This window comes from Etheostoma spectabile, chromosome 18, assembly GCF_008692095.1.
Source record: "Etheostoma spectabile isolate EspeVRDwgs_2016 chromosome 18, UIUC_Espe_1.0, whole genome shotgun sequence".
Lineage (NCBI taxonomy): Eukaryota > Metazoa > Chordata > Actinopteri > Perciformes > Percidae > Etheostoma > Etheostoma spectabile.
The window spans coordinates 17,521,891-17,541,430 of record NC_045750.1 but is presented as its reverse complement, the minus strand read 5'-3'; the positions used below and the strand labels follow the sequence as shown (position 1 = coordinate 17,541,430).

Below are 19,540 nucleotides of genomic sequence, written 5' to 3'. Positions count from 1 at the left end.
CAAACCATTTCCTGTTGTAAGATTTAATGTAGGTAACCTGCAGGACATGGCGACATCTTTGTAAATGATAATGTGTATTCTACCATTTAAAGAAACAGAGCTGGACTTCTATGTTCAGGGTAGTGTTTTGTAATTATTAATTATGAGTATGTTTTTTTTTGTTGATACATTTTAAAAATGAACTTAAAATTGCACAGCAATTTGATCTACTCCCTGAATGTCCAGGTAGTATTCATAGTGATTTTTCTTCATCTTAGAAACATGGCACATTACGAATGCAAAACAGTGAACTTTGTGTTGTTTGAATAATTGTTTAATGAAAACTTAGCTAGAGAAGGCTTTTTGGGCCCAAGTTTCACACAATTTGGGAAAAACAGAATGAGGGCGATTAAAGTCTGACATTATGGTATGAACATGAGAAAAATCATGAGTCATAGGGGGAAACATTTTCTAAAAAGATAAACTCTAAACAACCAGACAGTTTAGAGACTGTTTTTATTTCCTTTTAAAAAGGGAGGGCTGCCAGTGAAATTCAACTTTTACAACCCAACATATAGAAGAAAATTCTGTCGATTTCCCCAACAACTGCCAAGGGATTACATTTTCATTTTTATTTCTGATGCTCATGTGGTTTCATCAGAGATCTGAGCAACATTAATGATGCTCAAGACAAAGAAGTATCTGAAAGTCACATGGAAAAGAAAGAAAAAAAAACAATAGGAATAATAGTTCTGCATCCTCTTTGCCTGGGGCCTGGTCACACGCCCAAGCATGTAGTCTGTAGGGCTGCTTTTATATCGTTATTGCAATATCAACTGGGGCGATATACACATCACGAAAGGCTGCGACATATCACGATACACACTCCGATTGTTTGTAGTATTACAAAATTACAGTTCATTTAGATACTGTCATTCTTTTTTAGTGGTGCCTTTTATATTCAATTCTGTGTTAAATTTGTTCAATAAAATAATGTGGGAAAATATTTCATTTTGCTTGTTTTAAATTCAACAAGCAATTTTTGGATTTTAGTAACTTGAAAGCAGCAGAAATGCAGAACTGAGTACAGTTTAATAGCCGTTTATTTATCGCAAGAAATCTCGTTATTGCAATATTTAACAACCTTATCATAAATCGCATATTTTGCTCATATGGTGCAGCCCTTGTTGTCCGTCTTATAAACCAGCCAATGTGATCCACAGGTGGGCGGAGCCCTCTCAGCTGTCCACTTTGACCACTTTGGGTGCCTGTGTGTCCTTGTCTTCCGTGTCCACCGGTCCCCTCCTCTTCCTCAGGCCCTTCATCTTACGTGTCTGCAGCTTGGACAGATCCTGCTTCTGCATGTGTACCCGGCCGAACTTTGTACCAAAGGTATCATGGGAAATGTTCTTCTTCTTCTTGGGCTGTATCAGTGATAAAGAAAAGCATTAATGACAAGTTCGAGAAATAAACTCGCTTATATTCAGAGAACTTTTTGTGGCAGATGTTTTAAAAAAAATAGGCACAGTGATATTTTCAAAAGCTGCAGTAAGTAATGCTGCACATAGACTGTTGATCTTTGACCTCAATTAGAAAACAAATACACCCCCCCCCCCTTCAGAAGTTCCTTCCCCAGATTCACGAACAGAGATACCCCTACATTTACAATCAGAGTACACAGTGGGGCTTGAAAGTTTGGGCACTGCAGGTAAATTTATTTTTATTAATGTGCATAAAGAAGCCAAGAAAAGATGGAAAAAATCTCCAAAAGGCATCAAATGACAGATTAGAAATTCATATTATATGTCACAAAGAGTTAGATTTTATTTCATCATTTACACTTTCAAAATAACAGACAACAAAAAAATGGCGTCGGCAAAAGTTCGGACACCCTGCAGAGTTTCTAGCATGCACCCCCCCCTTTGGAAAGCTGAGACCTGGCAGTGTCATGGATTGTTCTCAATCATCATCTGGAAAGACCAGGGGATGTCAATCTTAAGGTTTTAAATGCCCAGACTCATCTGACCCCCCCCAACAATCAGCACCATGGCTTCTTCTAAGCAGTTGTCTAGAAAACTGAAACTGAAAATACTTGACGCTCACAAAGCAGGAGAGATGTAGCAGCTGTAAGAAGATAGCAAAGGGTTTTCCAGACGCCATTTTTATGTTTTCTTGTTTTGAAAGTGTAAATGATGGAAATAAAAGCTAACTTTTTATAACATATTATACAAATGTCTAGTCTATTATTTGATGCCTTTTGGAGATTTTTCCATCTTTTCTTGGCTTCTTTATGCACATTAATACAAATTTTTACCTGGGGTGCCCAAACTTTCGAGCCCCACTGCATTGACTCCAATCAGAGGGAATCGATCGGGACAAGTGTTTACATTAGGGTTTACGTTGGGAGCTAATATTTTGTAAACTTTGTAAACAATTTGTAAACTTTAGAATATCTTTTAGAACCAAAAGAAGTTCTGTGGGTAAGATAGAACATTGTTGGGCTGCACAGCACGAGTCTATAGTGACTGGCCCAATGGGGGGGGGGGTTTAAACCCGGAGCACAGATACCTGGAGCTCAGCCTGGTGAAAATTGTCTACAAGTCACAATGGAAGTTGTGAGAGGTTGTAAGATGTTCTAAAATGGTAACTAAGCAGAGGTCTTTCCTCAGGACAAACTTTACATGTTTCAATCCACTAGGATCTAAGAACAGCGTCACAGCCCGTTTATTTTTTTCGGGTGAGTTTAATAGCTTGGTCATATGCATAGATGAATAAACAAAATAAAGCTCCTGTTTGGATCAGTTATCCCACATCTGCCCAGTACATGGACATCTCATTTACATTTCATTCCCATTTCTCATCAAAGCAAAGTTTTCTTTTACCTTTAGGGCTTTGGGCTGTCTGTGAGCTAACTTGTACAAGTCATCTGAAGCCATATGTGTTCTCCTTAAGACCAAGTCAAACGATGGCCCGATCTCCTCAAGCTCTATCCGCGGCGTGCGGCACCCAGACTTCTTCAGCAGACACCTGCAATGACACGTAACACCCAGATTAGAGCCTGACCGATATATTGGCGGGCCGGTATTAGGAATTCCCAAACTATCAATATTTATAATGGCTGATTAAATAAATAAAAAAAATCACACACACACACACATGGGAACAAGTATTAGATACTATATAGATTTTGCAGGTTTTCCTACTTACAAAGCATGTAGAGGTCTGTAATTTTTATTATAAGTACACTTCAACTGTGAGAGGAAGAAGAAGGATGAGTACAACCCCAAGAACACCATCCCAACCGTGAAGCATGGAGATGGAAACATCATTCTTTGGGGATGCTTTTCTGCAACGGGGACAGGCCGACTGCACCGTGTTGAGGGGAGGATGGATGGGGGCATGTATGGCCAGATCTTGGCCAACAACCTCCTTCCCTCAGTGAGAGCACTGAAGATGGGTCGTGGCTGGGTCTTCCAGCATGACAACGACCCGAAACACACAGCCAGGGTAACTAAGGAGAGGCTCCGTAAGAAGCATCTCAAGGTCCTGGAGTGGCCTAGCCAGTCTCCAGACCTGAACCCAATTACATTGCCTAGCAACAGCCCCGAAACCTGAAGGATCTGGAGAAGGTCTGAATGGAGGAGTGGGACCAAATCCCTGCTGCACTGTGTGCAAACCTGGTCAAGAACTACAGGAAACGTATGATCTCTGGAATTGCAAACAAAGGTTTCTGTACCAAATATTAAGTTCTGATATTCTGATGTATCAAATACTTATGTCATGCAATAAAATGCTAATTTTGGTATTTTAAAATCATATAATGTGATTTATTGGATTTTTAGGTTCTGTCTCTCACAGTTGAAGTGTACCTATAATAAAAATTAGACCTCTACATGCTTTGTAAGTATCAGCCGATACTTACATCATCTATCAGCCGATAGATCGGATTTTTAAATGAACCAAACTGAATTTACCTGTAGCTGCGCATGTAGATTTTCCCTTCCACGGCTGTGAAGTGTAGAACATGTTCTAAACCCGCCAGACGCACCGCAGACACAGTGGGACCTCTGAAGAAGTCTGAAAGGTGGGTCAAAGAAATGGACAAGGACATATAATGAAAAAATACACAATTAAAATAATAAACCCCCTAAATGAAATCTAGAGACACATTCACAGAATGTAATACCAAGTGTATACCTATCAGCAGACTCTTCAGACGTTTGTGTTCAACGTCTGAATCAAAGGCCTCCCCTGCAAACACCAGCATTGGTTTGGTCCCCTCAGGAACTTTGCTGTTCTGCAACAGAAATACACAAAAACAACAGCAGTTTTCTTTCAATCATAAGTAAAACCAGACAGAAAAAATGATTGCTCATGTGTGGCACGCAACTACGACAACAGAAAGAAAACTTAGACAAAAACTGCCAAAGTCAAGTTTATTCTTCTGTCTGAACCCGGTTTTACTTTAACTTAAAGGTGCTTTAAGCAATGTCACGCGTGTTTTTGACTAGAACATTTGTTGTCACATACAGGAAACATGTCCTTGCTAGCTGCCTGTCCCCTGAACACACTGTAAAAAATATCTCACTATCTGCTAGCTGCCTGTCCCCTGAACACACTGTAAAAAACATCTCACTATCTGCCTGTCCCCTGAACACACTGTAAAAAACATCTCACTATCTGCCTGTCCCCTGAACACACTGTAAAAAACATCTCACTATCTGCCTGTCCCCTGAACACACTGTAAAAAACATCTCACTATCTGCTAGCTGCCTGTCCCCTGAAAACACTGTAAAAAACGTGGTCTCTGTAGACAGAGACCAGGGTCTACAAACGGCAACGGGTTAGTGCACAGAAGGGAGGGGACGGGATAAGGAGGGAGGAGGGGGAAGCTAGTCTCGTTTTTGTTTGAAAATACTTTGAAAGAAGACGCAAACACACAAGAAGTAACGTCTCCCAACATCACTTAAAGCCCCTTTAAGACACCTGGTCAGGCCGGTTTGGCTGTCATGGTGATACTACAGTTCGGTCTCATATGTTTGTTTAGGTGTCTGATCTCAGTTTATCAGAGCTATGGATTTTATTGTTTAACAACATTCTGTGTAGTTTATAAAGCTGTAATAACTTTATTCTGTTCACTATTTATGGACGGACGGACGGACGCACTTTGTTCCCAAAACCTCAACTTAGATCAACACTGGTGGCTGTAGCAAATCATTCGGTATAATATCACATCAAAACCAAAAGTTGGAATATTTTTGGAAAGTATTCTCATTTGCCTTCTTCCTGGGAGTGAGAGGAGACAAACAATATTACAGTTATGTATACATACACAGTTATACAGTTATGTCTCACAACAGGACATGGTTAGCCTTGCTAAGCATCCCATTTGTTTATGCAGTGCACAAGCAAAGAAACCCAACTTTGTGGTTTGTTGAGGAGAGCCGTGCTGACGCTACTTCCTGTTGAACAGCACCTTGCCGTCACAGTGAGGTTGCCAGGTTTGGTACCATCTTATCTGTACGAACCCAAAACCAGACTATCCACACTGGCCACATCTGGCAACCCACACTACAGCAACAGATACTGCTCACGAGTACAATAAAACTGGTTCCGACAAAGAACTCACCTCAGTACAAAGCGGACATAGCATGTATTATATCCAACTGTAGGTATCCACAGCATGACATGTCACAGATCTTTTACTGACCCTTCATCCCAGTTTGACTACAAAACAGAAAATCATTTTTTTCCTTAACAGAACAGACGTTAGCTGCAACCGTTACCTTGATATCACTCAGAGAGACGTACTTCTCAACTCCAACTTCAATCATATCTAGCACGTGAAAGTCAAACAGACGACCTGCAAACACACAAAGGGAAACAATAACACACACTTCACATGGTGAGAAGTGAACAGTCAGGAGGACTTGTCCATCTCTAATATTACATATTTTCCTACATTACATACTAAGAGATTATTACTATTATTATTAAGATAATGGTGGGATTAGGCTGACACTGGGGCTCATGGGAGCTGACTGGACCCCTTACAATCAGCAGGCGATGATTCTTCGTTACTACAGTTGGGAAGATCCAAATGTTGATAGCGTCAAACCTCCTCCCTATTTTACCGCGGTACACGGTACCACCGTGACTGATTAAAACTGATGACGTAAGGCTCAGATGGGGCTCACACATAAGCCTTTTTAGGCATTAAATTATATGCCTAAAATATTGTATATAATAAAAATAAACTATATTTAATCCTTGTCACCTATATACTGTAAGTGCATTGCATTTTTATAACGTTTCTCATTTTAAGACCCTGCGGTATACCGTATTACCGCCCAACCCTGTTCATTACTACATAAAATATAAAGTGACACACTTGGCAGCTGAAAATACAGCACATGCGTAGAATTGTGGGTAAAAGAAAAGTCTTCGCTACAATGAAAATACAGCACGTGCGTAGAATTGTGGGTAAAAGAAAAGTCTTCGCTACAATGAAAATACAGCACGTGCGTAGAATTGTGGGTAAAAGAAAAGTCTTCGCTACAATGAAAATACAGCACATGCGTAGAATTGTGGGTAAAAGAAAAGCCTTCGCTACAATTAGAAAACAAGTAATGTGTAAAAGACTATCAAGAAAAGCGTTTATTTTTCCCTTCAGAAACGATCTACTGTACATCTAATTAGGCTATAGAAGTTACATAACTAGTCTCTCAATGTGTGTTTGAAACTGAGCGAGTGATCCAGAAACAGAAAAGAGAATTTACCAAATACGAGGTTGTTGGGCCGTTTCTTGTTGTGGGAGCCAAACACAAACAGAGAGCAGTCGGTCTTCTTGGAGAAGAATTCCTGATTAAGAGACAACAGGATAAGTAATGACACTGAAAACACATTAACAGATTTAAATAGCATTTAAGCGTTTGGGGTGTACCGAAACCTACGCAACCGGTAGGAATCGGACCCGATTAGAACGCAAATTTCGGGTGGCGAATGTCAACTGGGATATGTTCCCTCCGTCACTCTGAAACTGATGTAAAAATATCACACTCTCTCTGTAGCCTACCGTCAGCTAGCTACCGTAAATGGAGGCTACTTTTAAAATGCCACATTTTCTCTCTGGGCTCTGGTTAGCATACCAACTCAACATTTATTTTGTTGTTATTTGTTAATAGTGTAACTGTTATTTACCGTAGTAGCAATAGTGCGTTGGGTGACTTATGTTTACCTATTATATATTTAAGGACTTTCAAATGTTGGGGGGTGCCAGAAGCTCAAATGGGGCACCATTTGAAAGGGAACTAAACAGGCTTTCCAATGATATAAGATTTATTATTATATACCCTAGAGAAATAATCTACCATACACAAATTTCCTTACTTTTTGTGCCAAGTTTATATTGTTTAATTGACATAATGTTTAATTAAAAATGGATGTAATTTTTAAGTTTTTCAAGTACCGGTTTGGCATCGGAATCGTAGACACCCAAACGCCACCCAACCCTAGTGTACCCTGTTTCTTATACAATTACCAGAGATGTTGAGTCTTCAAACGGCCGTGCTATGTTCTTCCTGAAAAGCAAAACAAGGATTTTATAGGGTTAGGAATAATTCTTTTTTTTTTTTTACGTATGGTTTCCCTTGCTGTGGGACACAACATATTTAAATGTTATCAGACAGTGTTAATTTTCCGATCGGTTCTATCCCAGAAAGGACCGGAGGCCTCATTTCCACTGCATGGTTCGACTCATTTTGGCACTTTTAACTTTTAGTTTCCCACTGCACACGGTATCCCCTCGGTGTAGGTGCAATCTTCAGCTGATTACCATAGCAACGCCGTGTGAAACTGCCGTAACATTATCATCAAATCAACACTCGCTGGATCCTTTCATCAGCAACGGGTCTGCATTTTGTCACTTGTACAGTGTAGTATAGGGTGTAGTTTGCGGGCTGCCGTTTTTTAAATTTAAATCAAGTAAATAAAATAGAATTGCGGCCACTACTGACGGTATCTTGGCTTTTTAAAAATGACAGGTTTGTGCAGGATGCCCTGTAGGCCTTCACAATTCATCTTTCTAAAATCGTGATCTTGAGTCACCCTTTCCACGATATAATTTTTTTTTAATGGCTTTGATTCTCATTTTAATATTACGAGCCGACTGCATCACAGACACTGCTACTTTCTTCTGTGAGTTTTAAACACAGACTGTACTAAATAGGTTTTACAGCGCTGCATTGCTCTCCCTTCTCGTCACTGAGGATCTAATCTGTGTTTACAGGCTTGTGGTGATGCCCAATGTGCTAAAAGGCGCACTAAAGAAAAAACACTAGGTACCGGGTATTATCCACAACTTTTTCTAATGGGAAAAAAAGAGAGTGAGTTGAGACGTGCTGTGCAGTGGAAAAGCGTCCTAACAAAACACCAGAAATGCTGCCAAGTTCCGAAAGGAAAGCCGTTTCATTCTTAGTGGAAAAACAGCACATAAAATATTGATTGTGAACCAATGAAATTAAATTACAAACAAATGTGAAAATACAACAACAACAAAATAGTAATTTAAAATGCTCAGCTTTTATTTAAAAATGAATTCATTTAACTGGTAGATGACTTTAAATGGAAAACAAAACAAAGTTGTATGTATCTACTTACTTCTTGTACAGCACAGCGTTGGGCTTCTTCAGGGAGTACTGCGGAAAGAAAAGATTTCTTGTTTGAACCCATAATTCTGCTAGTGAGTCAGCAGTTTTCAAGCTCAATGCCAAATATGGTTGCAATCCTGTGTAGCCCTCTGATAACCTGTGGTAAAAACCCCTACAACTCATCAAAGGCTGTCCTCAAAAGTAATGCACTGTACATTGTATGTAATCCACGTATTTAGTACTGTAAACCCCAGACTGAGGTTTGTTGTAAGGCAGCGTCCTCTAGTGTTCGTAGTGATTATGACCGGAGCAAAGAAGAAATAAGGTGATATGTACAAGAGCGCCAAAATCCAGATGGAAAGGAGGTTGGGGTGGAGGAAGGGGGACCGGTGTTTGTGTCCCAAAAGTACTTTTTTTACCAAAACCGCAAACTCTTATCTTAACCGGGTTGTTTTCACAACCGGTCATCATTTATCAGCATTAAATAGGGGCGTAACGGTACACAAATATCACGGCTCGCTGCGTACCTCGGTTGTGAAGTCCCGGTACAGTAAGGAAAAACTCCCAACAAGTAAAGAAGCAACACAAAACGCTTGTTGTTTATTATAACTTTGTGAAAGAACAGTTTACAATTTCTTTTTAAATAAACTTTAAAATGAATTGTTAGGCAGAGGTAGCTTTAGTTCCAAAACCTAATCGTCGCGTAAAGATGACAATCACATAACGGTTACCGCTTCACAGCGTTAAATAATATGTCATATTTTGTCAGATATCATCAGTGTCCAATGTAACAGTTTACAGTTTTTGATAAAAGTTGCCAAGTGCACTAAACTTAATTTTTTCCATTGACAAGTTTATTTGACAAAGTTTATTTTCTTCTTACCAGTTTTGTTTATTTAATATATTTTTTATACATTTAGACAATATATGTTTTTACATTGTACATTTTTAATTTAAGTATACAAGAGCAGATTGGTGAAGTGTTCAATAAATGTTGAGAAATTTAATTTATGTATAAGTAATTATTAGCGTTACATTTTTATCTTTTGAATAGAGGTTTAAGAACAAGTATATATCGGCCAAAATGAAAGCAGCACTTATCACAGCATTTATTTATTTAATTCCAAAAGCCAAGGGAACTTTACCAGGATGCATAGTATCCTGAGCCATGAAATAACTGGCCTTTAATAATCAACTCTGCCTGCCTCTATGGGATTTTATATTGGGGTGTGTATACTTATGCCCCCTGTATTTTAAGGAACATTTATTTATTTACAATACATTAAAAAGAAAATTGGTGTCCTTAAAGGTTGGATTTTTCCTAATTTTTTAATTAAGGTATTACGATCAATTTCCAATTTTTTATTCCTCTTTTTAGTCAACTTAAGCAGGGGTTCCTATACTCATGAGCAGCACTGTATCATGCACCCCTCACACACAGTGTGATGTTGCCGTGTCTAAACACATCTGGAGAGTGATTAATATGACTAGTACAGCTCTATAACAGCCCATGCATCTGTGTGAAATAAGTCATGGCTTGAAGGTCTTTCTTACAGAGTTCATCATCAGGCTACTTACTATGTCCTTGAGGGCCTGGGTGATGGTTTGATTGGTGTTGCCCCCCTTCATAATCATGGCTGACTTCACATCCTCGACCAGCTTGGGCGCTCTGTTCTCCAAGAAGCGCTTGGAGCGCTTTGTCTTGGGTTTTCTGAGGATGGACACACATAATTAGCTGGGTTTGTTCATCCTGTAACATTGCAGAAGTTACGGTTGGTCACTGTATCCAAACTGACACCAGTTTTACAGCCTGTCCATGCTGAGCTATGATAAAAGCAACAGTGGCGAGAGGGAAAAAAAACGCATGCATCCTCTTTTAATCGATCGAAACTGATTTCTAGCCTTTGCCCAGTTTAACTAAATATGACAAATTGAATATAAAAACCGTTTAAAATAGTTTATTCTGCTCATGAGAAAGTGCAACACTGTTGAAAGGACCCCTTTGAGGAAAAAAATGATCCTAATTGTGATCATTAGTAGTCTTCAAAAATGATAAATAGGTTGGTCATGTTTCAGATGATTAAATTTACATTTCATAATCCTGACTGTTGGGTAGGTTAAATGGGCCATATTAACACTATTTTAGGCATCAGTAATTTGATACAAATATCCTACTATATAAACTAAAGGAACATTGAGTTCATTCAGCAAATCTGAAATTGAGTGATATTTTATTTAATTCTTCATTTCATACCTATCCAGACTAAGGTGAGCATGACAAAAGGAAACTCTTCTGCTCTCCTACCATAGTAATTCATATTATCCAGATCAACCCTTTGCTGGCAAATGGGCACAAACCTTCACCTATATGCTAAATATGTCATCTCGCACTGTAATACAAGGGTGAAACTCATCACTCAAATAAATGGGTCATGGTTTGGTTATCCTCCTATGGTTATGCAGTTCATCAGTAATCAGATTACAACTTTACAGGCATGTCAGCTAGGGTTGGGCATCGAGAACCGATTCCTACTTGAAATCGTTTAAATAAAAATTGCGATTGCAGCAGTATCATTTCTTTAATGGAATCGTTTGGAGGATTTGGTATCAAATCTAATCGTCGGATCCGAATTTAACATGCACAAGTTTTGGTTTCCGTAGCGACAGGCGCTTGTTGTGTTGCAGCCATGGAGCGCAGTAAGCGGCGCTCTAGTGTGGCTTTATTTTGGGTAGAAAAAACTGTAAAACTGCAAACCACCACTGAATCAAAATAAAACCTTCCTCTCTTATTTGTGAAATGTGAATGTGACTGGTTTCAACTCCACCCCTCAAAGAATCAGAATCCATAAGAACCAGAATTGAAAAGAAGGACCGAAATTGGAATCACAATCGTTAAAATCCAAACGATGCCCAACCCTAATGACAGCCCCTTCCATAGTGTAGCAGTTGTTGTATTTGCTTGGACAATATTTAGAGCCTTCCTCCATCTTGGACCTGTAGTTTTCTATCACGGAGAATTGGGCTTTGTTAGTCACTAGTTAACTTACTTTAAATACAGATTATATCCGTCTTTATTCCATCCTTATTATAACACTGCAGTACTCCATTCTTCCCCTGGTATGCCAGTCTGACCATGGTGTTAGTGCTAGCTCACCCCATGAAACTCTGAATACATAACCTCAGCGTTATCTCCTTGTTGATGCATCTGAATGAGAATCATATTAACTACCAAAGCAAGTTTTCACTTGCAGGAATTAGCCTTGGAGCATACAAGTAAGAAACATTCAAAAGAGAATAAACAATATGGCAAATTACTGCTACAGTCAAGAACAAAATAGATATATTACAATAAAAAAAAGTATGTACAAACAAACACACTATAACAACTAACTTTCCCTTTTAGAAAGGGAAAGGAAGAAAGTTGCCTGGTCCTGTGTATGTTGTGCAAAAGTATTAATCAGGGGGATGTGCAAAAGTTCACAGTATGTGCAATGGTCAGGAGTAATAGTCCAGGACGTGTGTTAAAGTGATCATATTATGCTTATGATCTTTTTTGAGGTTTACAAACTGCTCCAAACAGCTCTATTGTAGTCCAGCATTTATTTCCGTGACGAAGGTGCGTCACTTTGTAACACGTAATAATGCTCTCCTAGATGCTAGCGGGTTTTTTTGTTTTTTTTTATTTAAACATGTAAACCTATTCTGATATAACATCTAAACACAAGTATGAACCTGAAAATGCGCATAATATGAGCACTTTAATATAACGTCTAGTGATTGAGGGTGGGGGGGTAAGTGTCTGCCAGTCTGTCATGGGGGTACCGGGCCTTGTTCTGGTGGTGGGTGGTTTTGGTCGTGAAGGACCGCCGTCTCCTGCCTGTGTCCGGGGTGGGACTGGGAGGGACATCGAACTAATGCCACCAGTTACACGCTTGACACGACATTTAAATTTACATCGTGTGGTTTCACTGAATGTAAACGAACGAATTGAATTGACCTGAAACAACCATATAATAATTCAACCTCACGTTACTTCACTTACACGTTAAATAAAGCTGTGTAACGTGTGTAACAACAACTTGTTGGCTAATTTTAGCTGACAGACGCCCGGCTCGGCTAACGTTAGCGGTCTTAATAAAGTCAGTTCCACGAGCACCGAACAACATAGCGTTACAGACGCGTGAACACAGTGAGTTCTCAGGAATGCATGGCCAAACTTACATTATTCCGTCTAACTGCGTCATTTTTATTTCTTTCCTCGTGTCCCCGTCAGCTACACGAGCGATTCTTCCTCCACGTGAATGCAGGCGGCGGAAGACAACATTGGTGGATAACTTCCTCTTAGGGTAGAACTGTGGTTGGTTTCCTGCTTCAAATGAATTACCGCCATCTAGTGTCAAAACTCCACTCCACTCCACAGCAGTCGGCACCCTGGCATGCTACCAGGGCGGTGCTTAATGTGGACGTCTGGCTCCATCCACGTTAAGCACCGCCTTTTCAGATTTACTGAACGGCATCACCGGGGTGTGGCAGCACATTCACAAACACCACTGCATTAAGTACTTAATAAGTAGCCTAGGTTACATAATAAACACTGCAGCCTATGAACACATATTACACAGATAGGCTGCATTTGAAATATAGTCATTGCTTGCATGTAAACGAAATAAGGGATGGATTTGCAAATTGTTGCTGAATTAAGTTTGGTATTCTTTGTGTGGGATCCCCTATAAATGATGCAAAGCTGGTATCAGTGGGATATGCCAAATGAGTAAACATAAACAGCCTCCTAGGTATCAAATAACATCTAATATTTGTAGCAAAGAAATGTTATATCCCACAGCACAGACTGTCCACTAGGGCAGTGGTTTCTTCTTCTTCTTCTTCTGTGGTTGTTGGCGGTCGGCTGCCACCAATTTATTCCCTATTGCCTATCTGCCTATTCTCTAATAATGTAATCATGTCTCCAATAAACTCATTATGTCTCTAATAAACTAATCACATCTCTAATGAACTAATCTCCTCAATCTGGGCTCTGAGAGGGCCTGAAAGCCTATCTAAACAGCCCTCGCACTCCTTTGTCAGTAATTCCCAAGATGCTCAGCTCCAGGGAGCTTATTCCCCGGAGTCTTTATGTTTTCTCTCCTAGGTTGAGGTTGCACCTATATCATGATTACAGGTGCTGCCGTAGTAACGCTCGGCGCCCTGCTACGCCCTACTACGCCCTGAACTGCTCCCACTATTATTCCTAGTCATAGTTCCACTACGTTTATGGTTACAATAATTGCCCCTGTTCATCATACCAACTGTTCTAATTATTATGAATCCTATTTCTCCCTATCTGTATATCTGTATCAGTGTCTCTGTGTTCCAACCGGCATCGACAGACACCCCCCCCCCCCCCCCCCCCCCCCCCCCCCCACCAGGAGCCTGGGTCTGTCCCAGGTTTCTGCCTAAAAGGAGTTTTTCCTCGCCCCTGTTGCACTAAATGCTTGCTCCTGGGGGAATTGCTGGAAATTGTTGGCTATTTGGAAAATTTTAGATTAGACCTACTCTATCTGTAAAGTGTCTTGAGATGACTTTTGTTATGAATTGATACTATATGTATAAAACTAAAGTGAATAGAATTGAATATCCCAAAAACTTTCCTGCAGTATCAGCTATTGGTTTGCTGAAAGAGCAGAAAGAAGGACGGACCATTTGTATATTGCTCCAGCCTTATAAAAGGAAAAACGAACATATGCTTGTTTCAGCTGCTTAAATGGAACTAGCGGTGGTGGATGTACTGTACTTAAGTGCAAATTTGAAGTACTTGTACACTATTTTCCTGATGATACTTCCATACTTTTACTTAAAGAGATAATTCACCGTTGGAAAAAATGAATATATCTTTAAATTGGGTCACTTATGTAGTTTTTCTTCCGAAACCGGTGCCTGTAAATGTGTTTTTGGCTCATGTGGATAAAAGTAGGCTGCTGAAAAGAGTGAGCTGTGTAGCATAGCATCAAGATGGCTAACACTCGACTCGCTTCGGCTGCCTTCGGTAAAGAGTCCAACCCCCTATGGGCAGGTTGAACACATGCGGAACTAGCTGGCTTGTAGTTCACTGCCTCTGGGCAAAAATGCCTTTTTCCAGACCCACAATACACAGATCTCTCACTTGTATTAGAGTATTTTTTCAGTGTGGTATTAGTAGTTAGTAATACTTCTAACACAACTGCTCTGAAGTCGGGGAACTCATGTGATAGACAGATTAAAAATCAGTGATCAAAACTGAAGCAACAGAAGCTGAGCTATCCTGACCTTTAGTCTTACTGCATTAATGTTTGTGTATTGTATAAGAGATGCTTCACTGCAGCAATCAAGTGTTGTTTTTTTATTTGACACATGGTAGGGACTAAAAGTCATTATTTCTTAGATTGTGCAGCTTGGTGTTTTTAAGGGTCCCATGACATGGTACTCTTTGGATGCTTTTATATAGACCTTCAGATGCAGATAATACTGTATCTGAAGTCTCTTTCATATAGACTTAGTGGTCCCCTAATACTGTTTATGAAGTCTTTTATATAGACACTTAGTGGTCCCTCATACGTACTTGAAGTCTCTTTATATAGACTTAGTGGTCCCTAATACTGACTGAGTCTTTTTATAGACTTAGTGGTCCCTAATACTGTATCTAAGTCTCTTTTAATAGACCTTAGTGGTCCCTAATACTGTATCTGAAGTCTTTTTATTGACCTTAGTGGTCCCCTAATACTGTTCTGAAGTCTCTTTATTAGACTTAGTGGTCCCCTAATAGTATCTGAGTCTCTTTTATATAGACTTAGTGGTCCCCTAATACTGTATCTGAAACGTCTCTTTTATATAGGCCTTAGTGATCCCCTAATACTGTATCTGAAGTCTCTTTCCCAAAATTCAGCCTTGGAGCAAAATTTCAGCCGCTAGAACCAGTCCCACAATGAGCTTTCCTTGGTATGTGCCATTTCTGAGTCTGTAGCTCTTGAGGAGGAAAGCCATGATGTCTCTCTCTCATGTGTGGGCAAAAGAGAGAAAGGGGATGTTACCTTAGATGGGCTGATTGGGAATCCTGCCCCTTATGACATCATAGGATTCCTAATCAGCCCACCTAAGCTTTCATTTTCTCCAAGGCAGAGCAAGATACCCAGGGCTCGGTTTGCAGCTATATCCCTCCCTTTCTAGCCAGTGGGGGGGGGGGGGGCATAGGTAGGCTGGGGGAAACGGGCCATGGGACCTTTAAAGAGGCTGATAAGACCTCTTCCCAGGACTGTGTGGGTGTGTATAGACTGACTAACACCTTCCTGAGCCTCCTGTTATCTTCTTTTTTGCATGTTAGGGCAGGTTAAATGAAACCTTTATCATTGTTATAGTAAAGCTGCAGCCCACCTTCAACCTGAAGTCAAGACATGCAGTAATACCGTCAACTGGACTCCCCCAATAAAATAAAAGCATGTCTGTTTACTTTACATGTCTGGCCCTTAATGGGATTCTCATTTCCTAGTGCGACCCTTAGTGAAATTGAGTTTGACAGCCCTGGTATACGGTTTGTACGTTTTATGTGTTGAGGATCTTCTTAAATGACAAGCTTTGTCACTGAATGTTCTGTCCTAAAAGCCTTCAAATAAAGAACACACCAGTTGCACAGATAAGTATCTTTTATTGAAGCATCAAGCTCGTAGCACAGATATATTTAGCACATCTTGACCATCCAAAGAACAGCAAAAGAAAGAACTAGAACAGCAAAGTTTCTCCTTCAGTACATCCTGCAACTGCACCCTCTGACCCGGGGGAGCTTTCACTTTCTCTGAGAGAAGATTAAGAGGAAGGGACAGTGAAAACTAAAAAAAAAAAAAAACATGATTTAGTCAGCTTTGAAAAAAGGTCTCCCATAACTTCAGAACAAACTAGTTTCACAACAAAATACACTCTGGCAAAAAAAAAAAAAAAAAAAATAGGGGGAAGAGGAAAAAATAAAATTGGTCCGCAGCAAAAATACAAAATATTTTTGTATAAAATTCTATTACCATTCAACTGCAAAAATGCATTGTGAGTTCACTGTATAAAAAAATAGCATAATGATTCACACCAACAAAGTTAAAATGTACTTAATCCAAGAACAGTTGGTGTTAAAACTTCAGTATTTCGGAACAGTTTAAATGTGTGAGCTCATATTTAAAAAAAAGAAAATACCTATAACAGTCATTCACTTCAGTTCTTTTGACAGCGAGTTGAGAGTAGTTCATGTAAGAGCAGAGATTGGTCCTCGTGGAAAAGAATGAAACCACTCCAAAAAGCTGTGATAGACAAAGCAAGGCGGAAATTATTCCAAGTGTCAGCGTCACTGCTAGTTCTTACATCAACTAATCCAACTTAATCTACTGGTCCAACTGGCTGAAAGAACAGCCTTGGATGAGAAATGCTTTGCTACAGGCCGATTGCACACATTTCAAAAAGAAGTACTGCAACACAGGGCCGAAAGCAGGTTAGGCGTCCCGCTGCGTCTTCTCCGCTTCTAGATTCAAACTGCATTCTCTGGCAGGAGAAGCACTGTGAACGCCACGGAAACCAACGGCAGGCGCAGAAGTTTAAAAGTAATGATCACAGACGCCCAACCTGCTTTCAGCTCTTGTCCACAACTCGAAATGTAAGATTACAGTCCCCGCCCAACCGAAACATATCAGGTATACACTTTCAGCTGGTAGAACAAGAGGAAGCACACACCCTACGGACAAAAAAAATAAAAAGAAAAAAGAAAGAAAGAGAGAAGAGACGGCGCTACACTACACTGTCAAGCAACACGGCACTAGGCAACTCACATGCACCATAGTGTCACAGGATTCCCCCCCACCACAATGAACAAAAGGGCATTGATCCAAACAAAAAAAAAAGAAAGAAAAAAAAAACCTGCTAGGGCAGTCACATTTTCGACCGATTCACTGCAAAAAACGTCTGGGCACAATAAATTTAATAAAATGGCAGTTTATGCAGCGGTTACATGTGGAATGATCCGGGATCACCCTGGCATGCTCAGACTGGTGGGCCTCTATTGTGCGCTTACAGATTTCTGTATGGGGCGGAAAGAGACAGAGAGAGGATGGATATTATGTGGGAAAAAGAAAAATGCTTTGCTGGGCAACTAAGCAAAAAAGTGTCCGATTCATTATTTCCCATTCAGAGCGGGCGCGGCCAGGTGGGCCGGCTTTTGCCGTGTCATGGTTCTGGGGCCAGCGGACAGTCTGACTCTGGCAGGGGGACACCTGCTAAGAGCTGGACCATGGTCGGCGAGGGCATTATGAGCTTGTGTGGCGTGTTGAGGGAAGAGCGTGGGGGGGGGGGGGGGGGGGGGGGGGGGGGGGTGGGGGGGGGGGGGGAGAATCGGGTTTTTGCCGCGTATCTACCGGAGGCGGGGGGGGGGGGGGGGGGGGGGGGGGGGGGGGGGGGGGGAGACGGGTTTTGCGCTATCTACCGGAGCGGTACATTCAGCTCAAACCTGGTCCAGGCTTTTCTCTAGAGACGTGTACATTCGAATGACAGGGGACAGACTGCTGCTTTACACAGCCTGAGCTACATTCAGTCTAAACATTTTAAATCACTTCATGTGAATGTGGAAACTAGAGTGCTAAATATTACTTCGGGGGGGGGAGCAGGTTTAAGACCCAGAAGCTTCCTATAGATACAGCATGCTGTATATAAAGAAAAAAAAGAAAGAGAAGCCTGGGCAAAACAAAGTGCACATATTCATTGTCTTAAATGATTTATAGACATAAATCTTTCAACATACAACTTTAAAAAGGCTGTCTATTTGGGGAAACACGGATTGTCGAGGTTTAGGAGCACCAATAAGCAAATGAATGAATGCTGATGGGAGTGAGCTTCTATGTTTTTTGTTTTAGAGCACTTTACGTTGACCAATGAGCTGCAAACCTTTATCCAATAGTGCAACATTAAATAGCATCAAGTACTAAGTTTAAGGAACTCAAATAGAACAATGTGATGACGATTTGAATGGCCACAGAGCTTTACCGGACTTATACAGTCAGACTTTAGACGATTTTGTACCGTGAGTAACCCATTTTTAAATTTTATTTATTTATTTATTTTTAAAGTGCACTCAAAAATTGGTTGCAATTCATAAATGCCAAAAGTGGAATTGGACAGCAGATTAGGCAGAGCGGGGTCCGGTCAGACTTAGGATGGTTGGGAGGCAGACTGGTCTGAGCATGTCAGGGCCCCGGCCTAGTGCGGGCGGAAGCCTTGTCTGTGGGGGATGAGAGGGGAGACCTGCAGGAAGGGAACGTTGTACTGGGCACAGGTGGACAGCCTCAAACGGAGCGTGTCTAATTCCTCTACATGCACTTCAAGATCACAGCAAGAGTGAGCTAGGATATCGAAACGGAGAAAAGAGCTTCCATGCAAGAGATCTAAGTCACAGGGACAACAATGCGAACAACTCAAACTGGAGGATGAACTAGGGCTCGCGGCCGCGCCAGCACCCGCAGATTCGAAAGGGCGACAGCAGCAGCAGCAGGCGGGGCGGGAGGGGAAGAGGAGGGGGGAGGAAGAGGGCAAGCTCTCTACAGGGGGGTGAAGCTTGCCGCCGGGGGGGCGCCCCAGGCGGCCGCCTCTCTTTTTACGCCTCTTCTTCATCCTCAACCCTCAGCTCTGCTGGTTCTGCTGGCGGCTCTTGGCGTAGCTAGTGAAGACGAAATTGTAATCGTTGAATTGAGCCAGCTGGCGGTCGAGGCGCTTGTAGCCCTCCATCGTCTGGGCAGGAGTAAAGACACTACGACATTTAGAGCTCTGCGGGGGAGGGGCAAAGGCAGGGACAAACAGACAAGTTACTCAGTGGCAACTTCCATTAAAATCCCTCTGAATGAAAGAAAGTCTTAAAAAAA

The 19,540-nt window shown here is 41.0% G+C and overlaps 2 protein-coding genes across 4 annotated transcripts in view; both read right to left on the bottom strand.

Moving 5' to 3' along the window:
• Positions 1-300: 300 nt before the first annotated feature.
• rpf2 (ribosome production factor 2 homolog) lies at positions 301-13,011 on the bottom strand. Of its 3 annotated transcripts, none has more exons than XM_032542474.1 (11): positions 12,849-13,011; positions 10,206-10,338; positions 8,638-8,675; positions 7,520-7,559; positions 6,759-6,840; positions 5,766-5,842; positions 4,177-4,276; positions 3,954-4,056; positions 2,862-3,006; positions 1,170-1,403; positions 301-770 (listed from the first exon to the last, which is right to left on the bottom strand). In XM_032542474.1, exons 1-10 carry the CDS (start codon positions 12,869-12,871, stop codon positions 1,218-1,220), a joined length of 927 nt encoding a protein of 308 aa, XP_032398365.1. In that variant the 5' UTR covers positions 12,872-13,011; the 3' UTR covers positions 301-770; positions 1,170-1,217. The 3 variants fall into 3 exon arrangements, with proteins under 3 accessions (XP_032398365.1, XP_032398364.1, XP_032398366.1); XM_032542473.1 differs by having other exon boundaries at positions 301-782; positions 1,175-1,403; XM_032542475.1 differs by having other exon boundaries at positions 301-778; positions 1,184-1,403.
• A 5,731-nt stretch (positions 13,012-18,742) lies between these two features.
• The window catches only part of amd1 (adenosylmethionine decarboxylase 1), a 26,268-nt gene continuing 25,470 nt past the window's right edge, over positions 18,743-19,540 (bottom strand). The window contains exon 9 of the mRNA XM_032542472.1: positions 18,743-19,445. Coding sequence (XP_032398363.1) covers positions 19,302-19,445 — 144 coding nt within the window. The 3' untranslated portion in view covers positions 18,743-19,301. The remainder of the gene's footprint in view (positions 19,446-19,540) is intronic.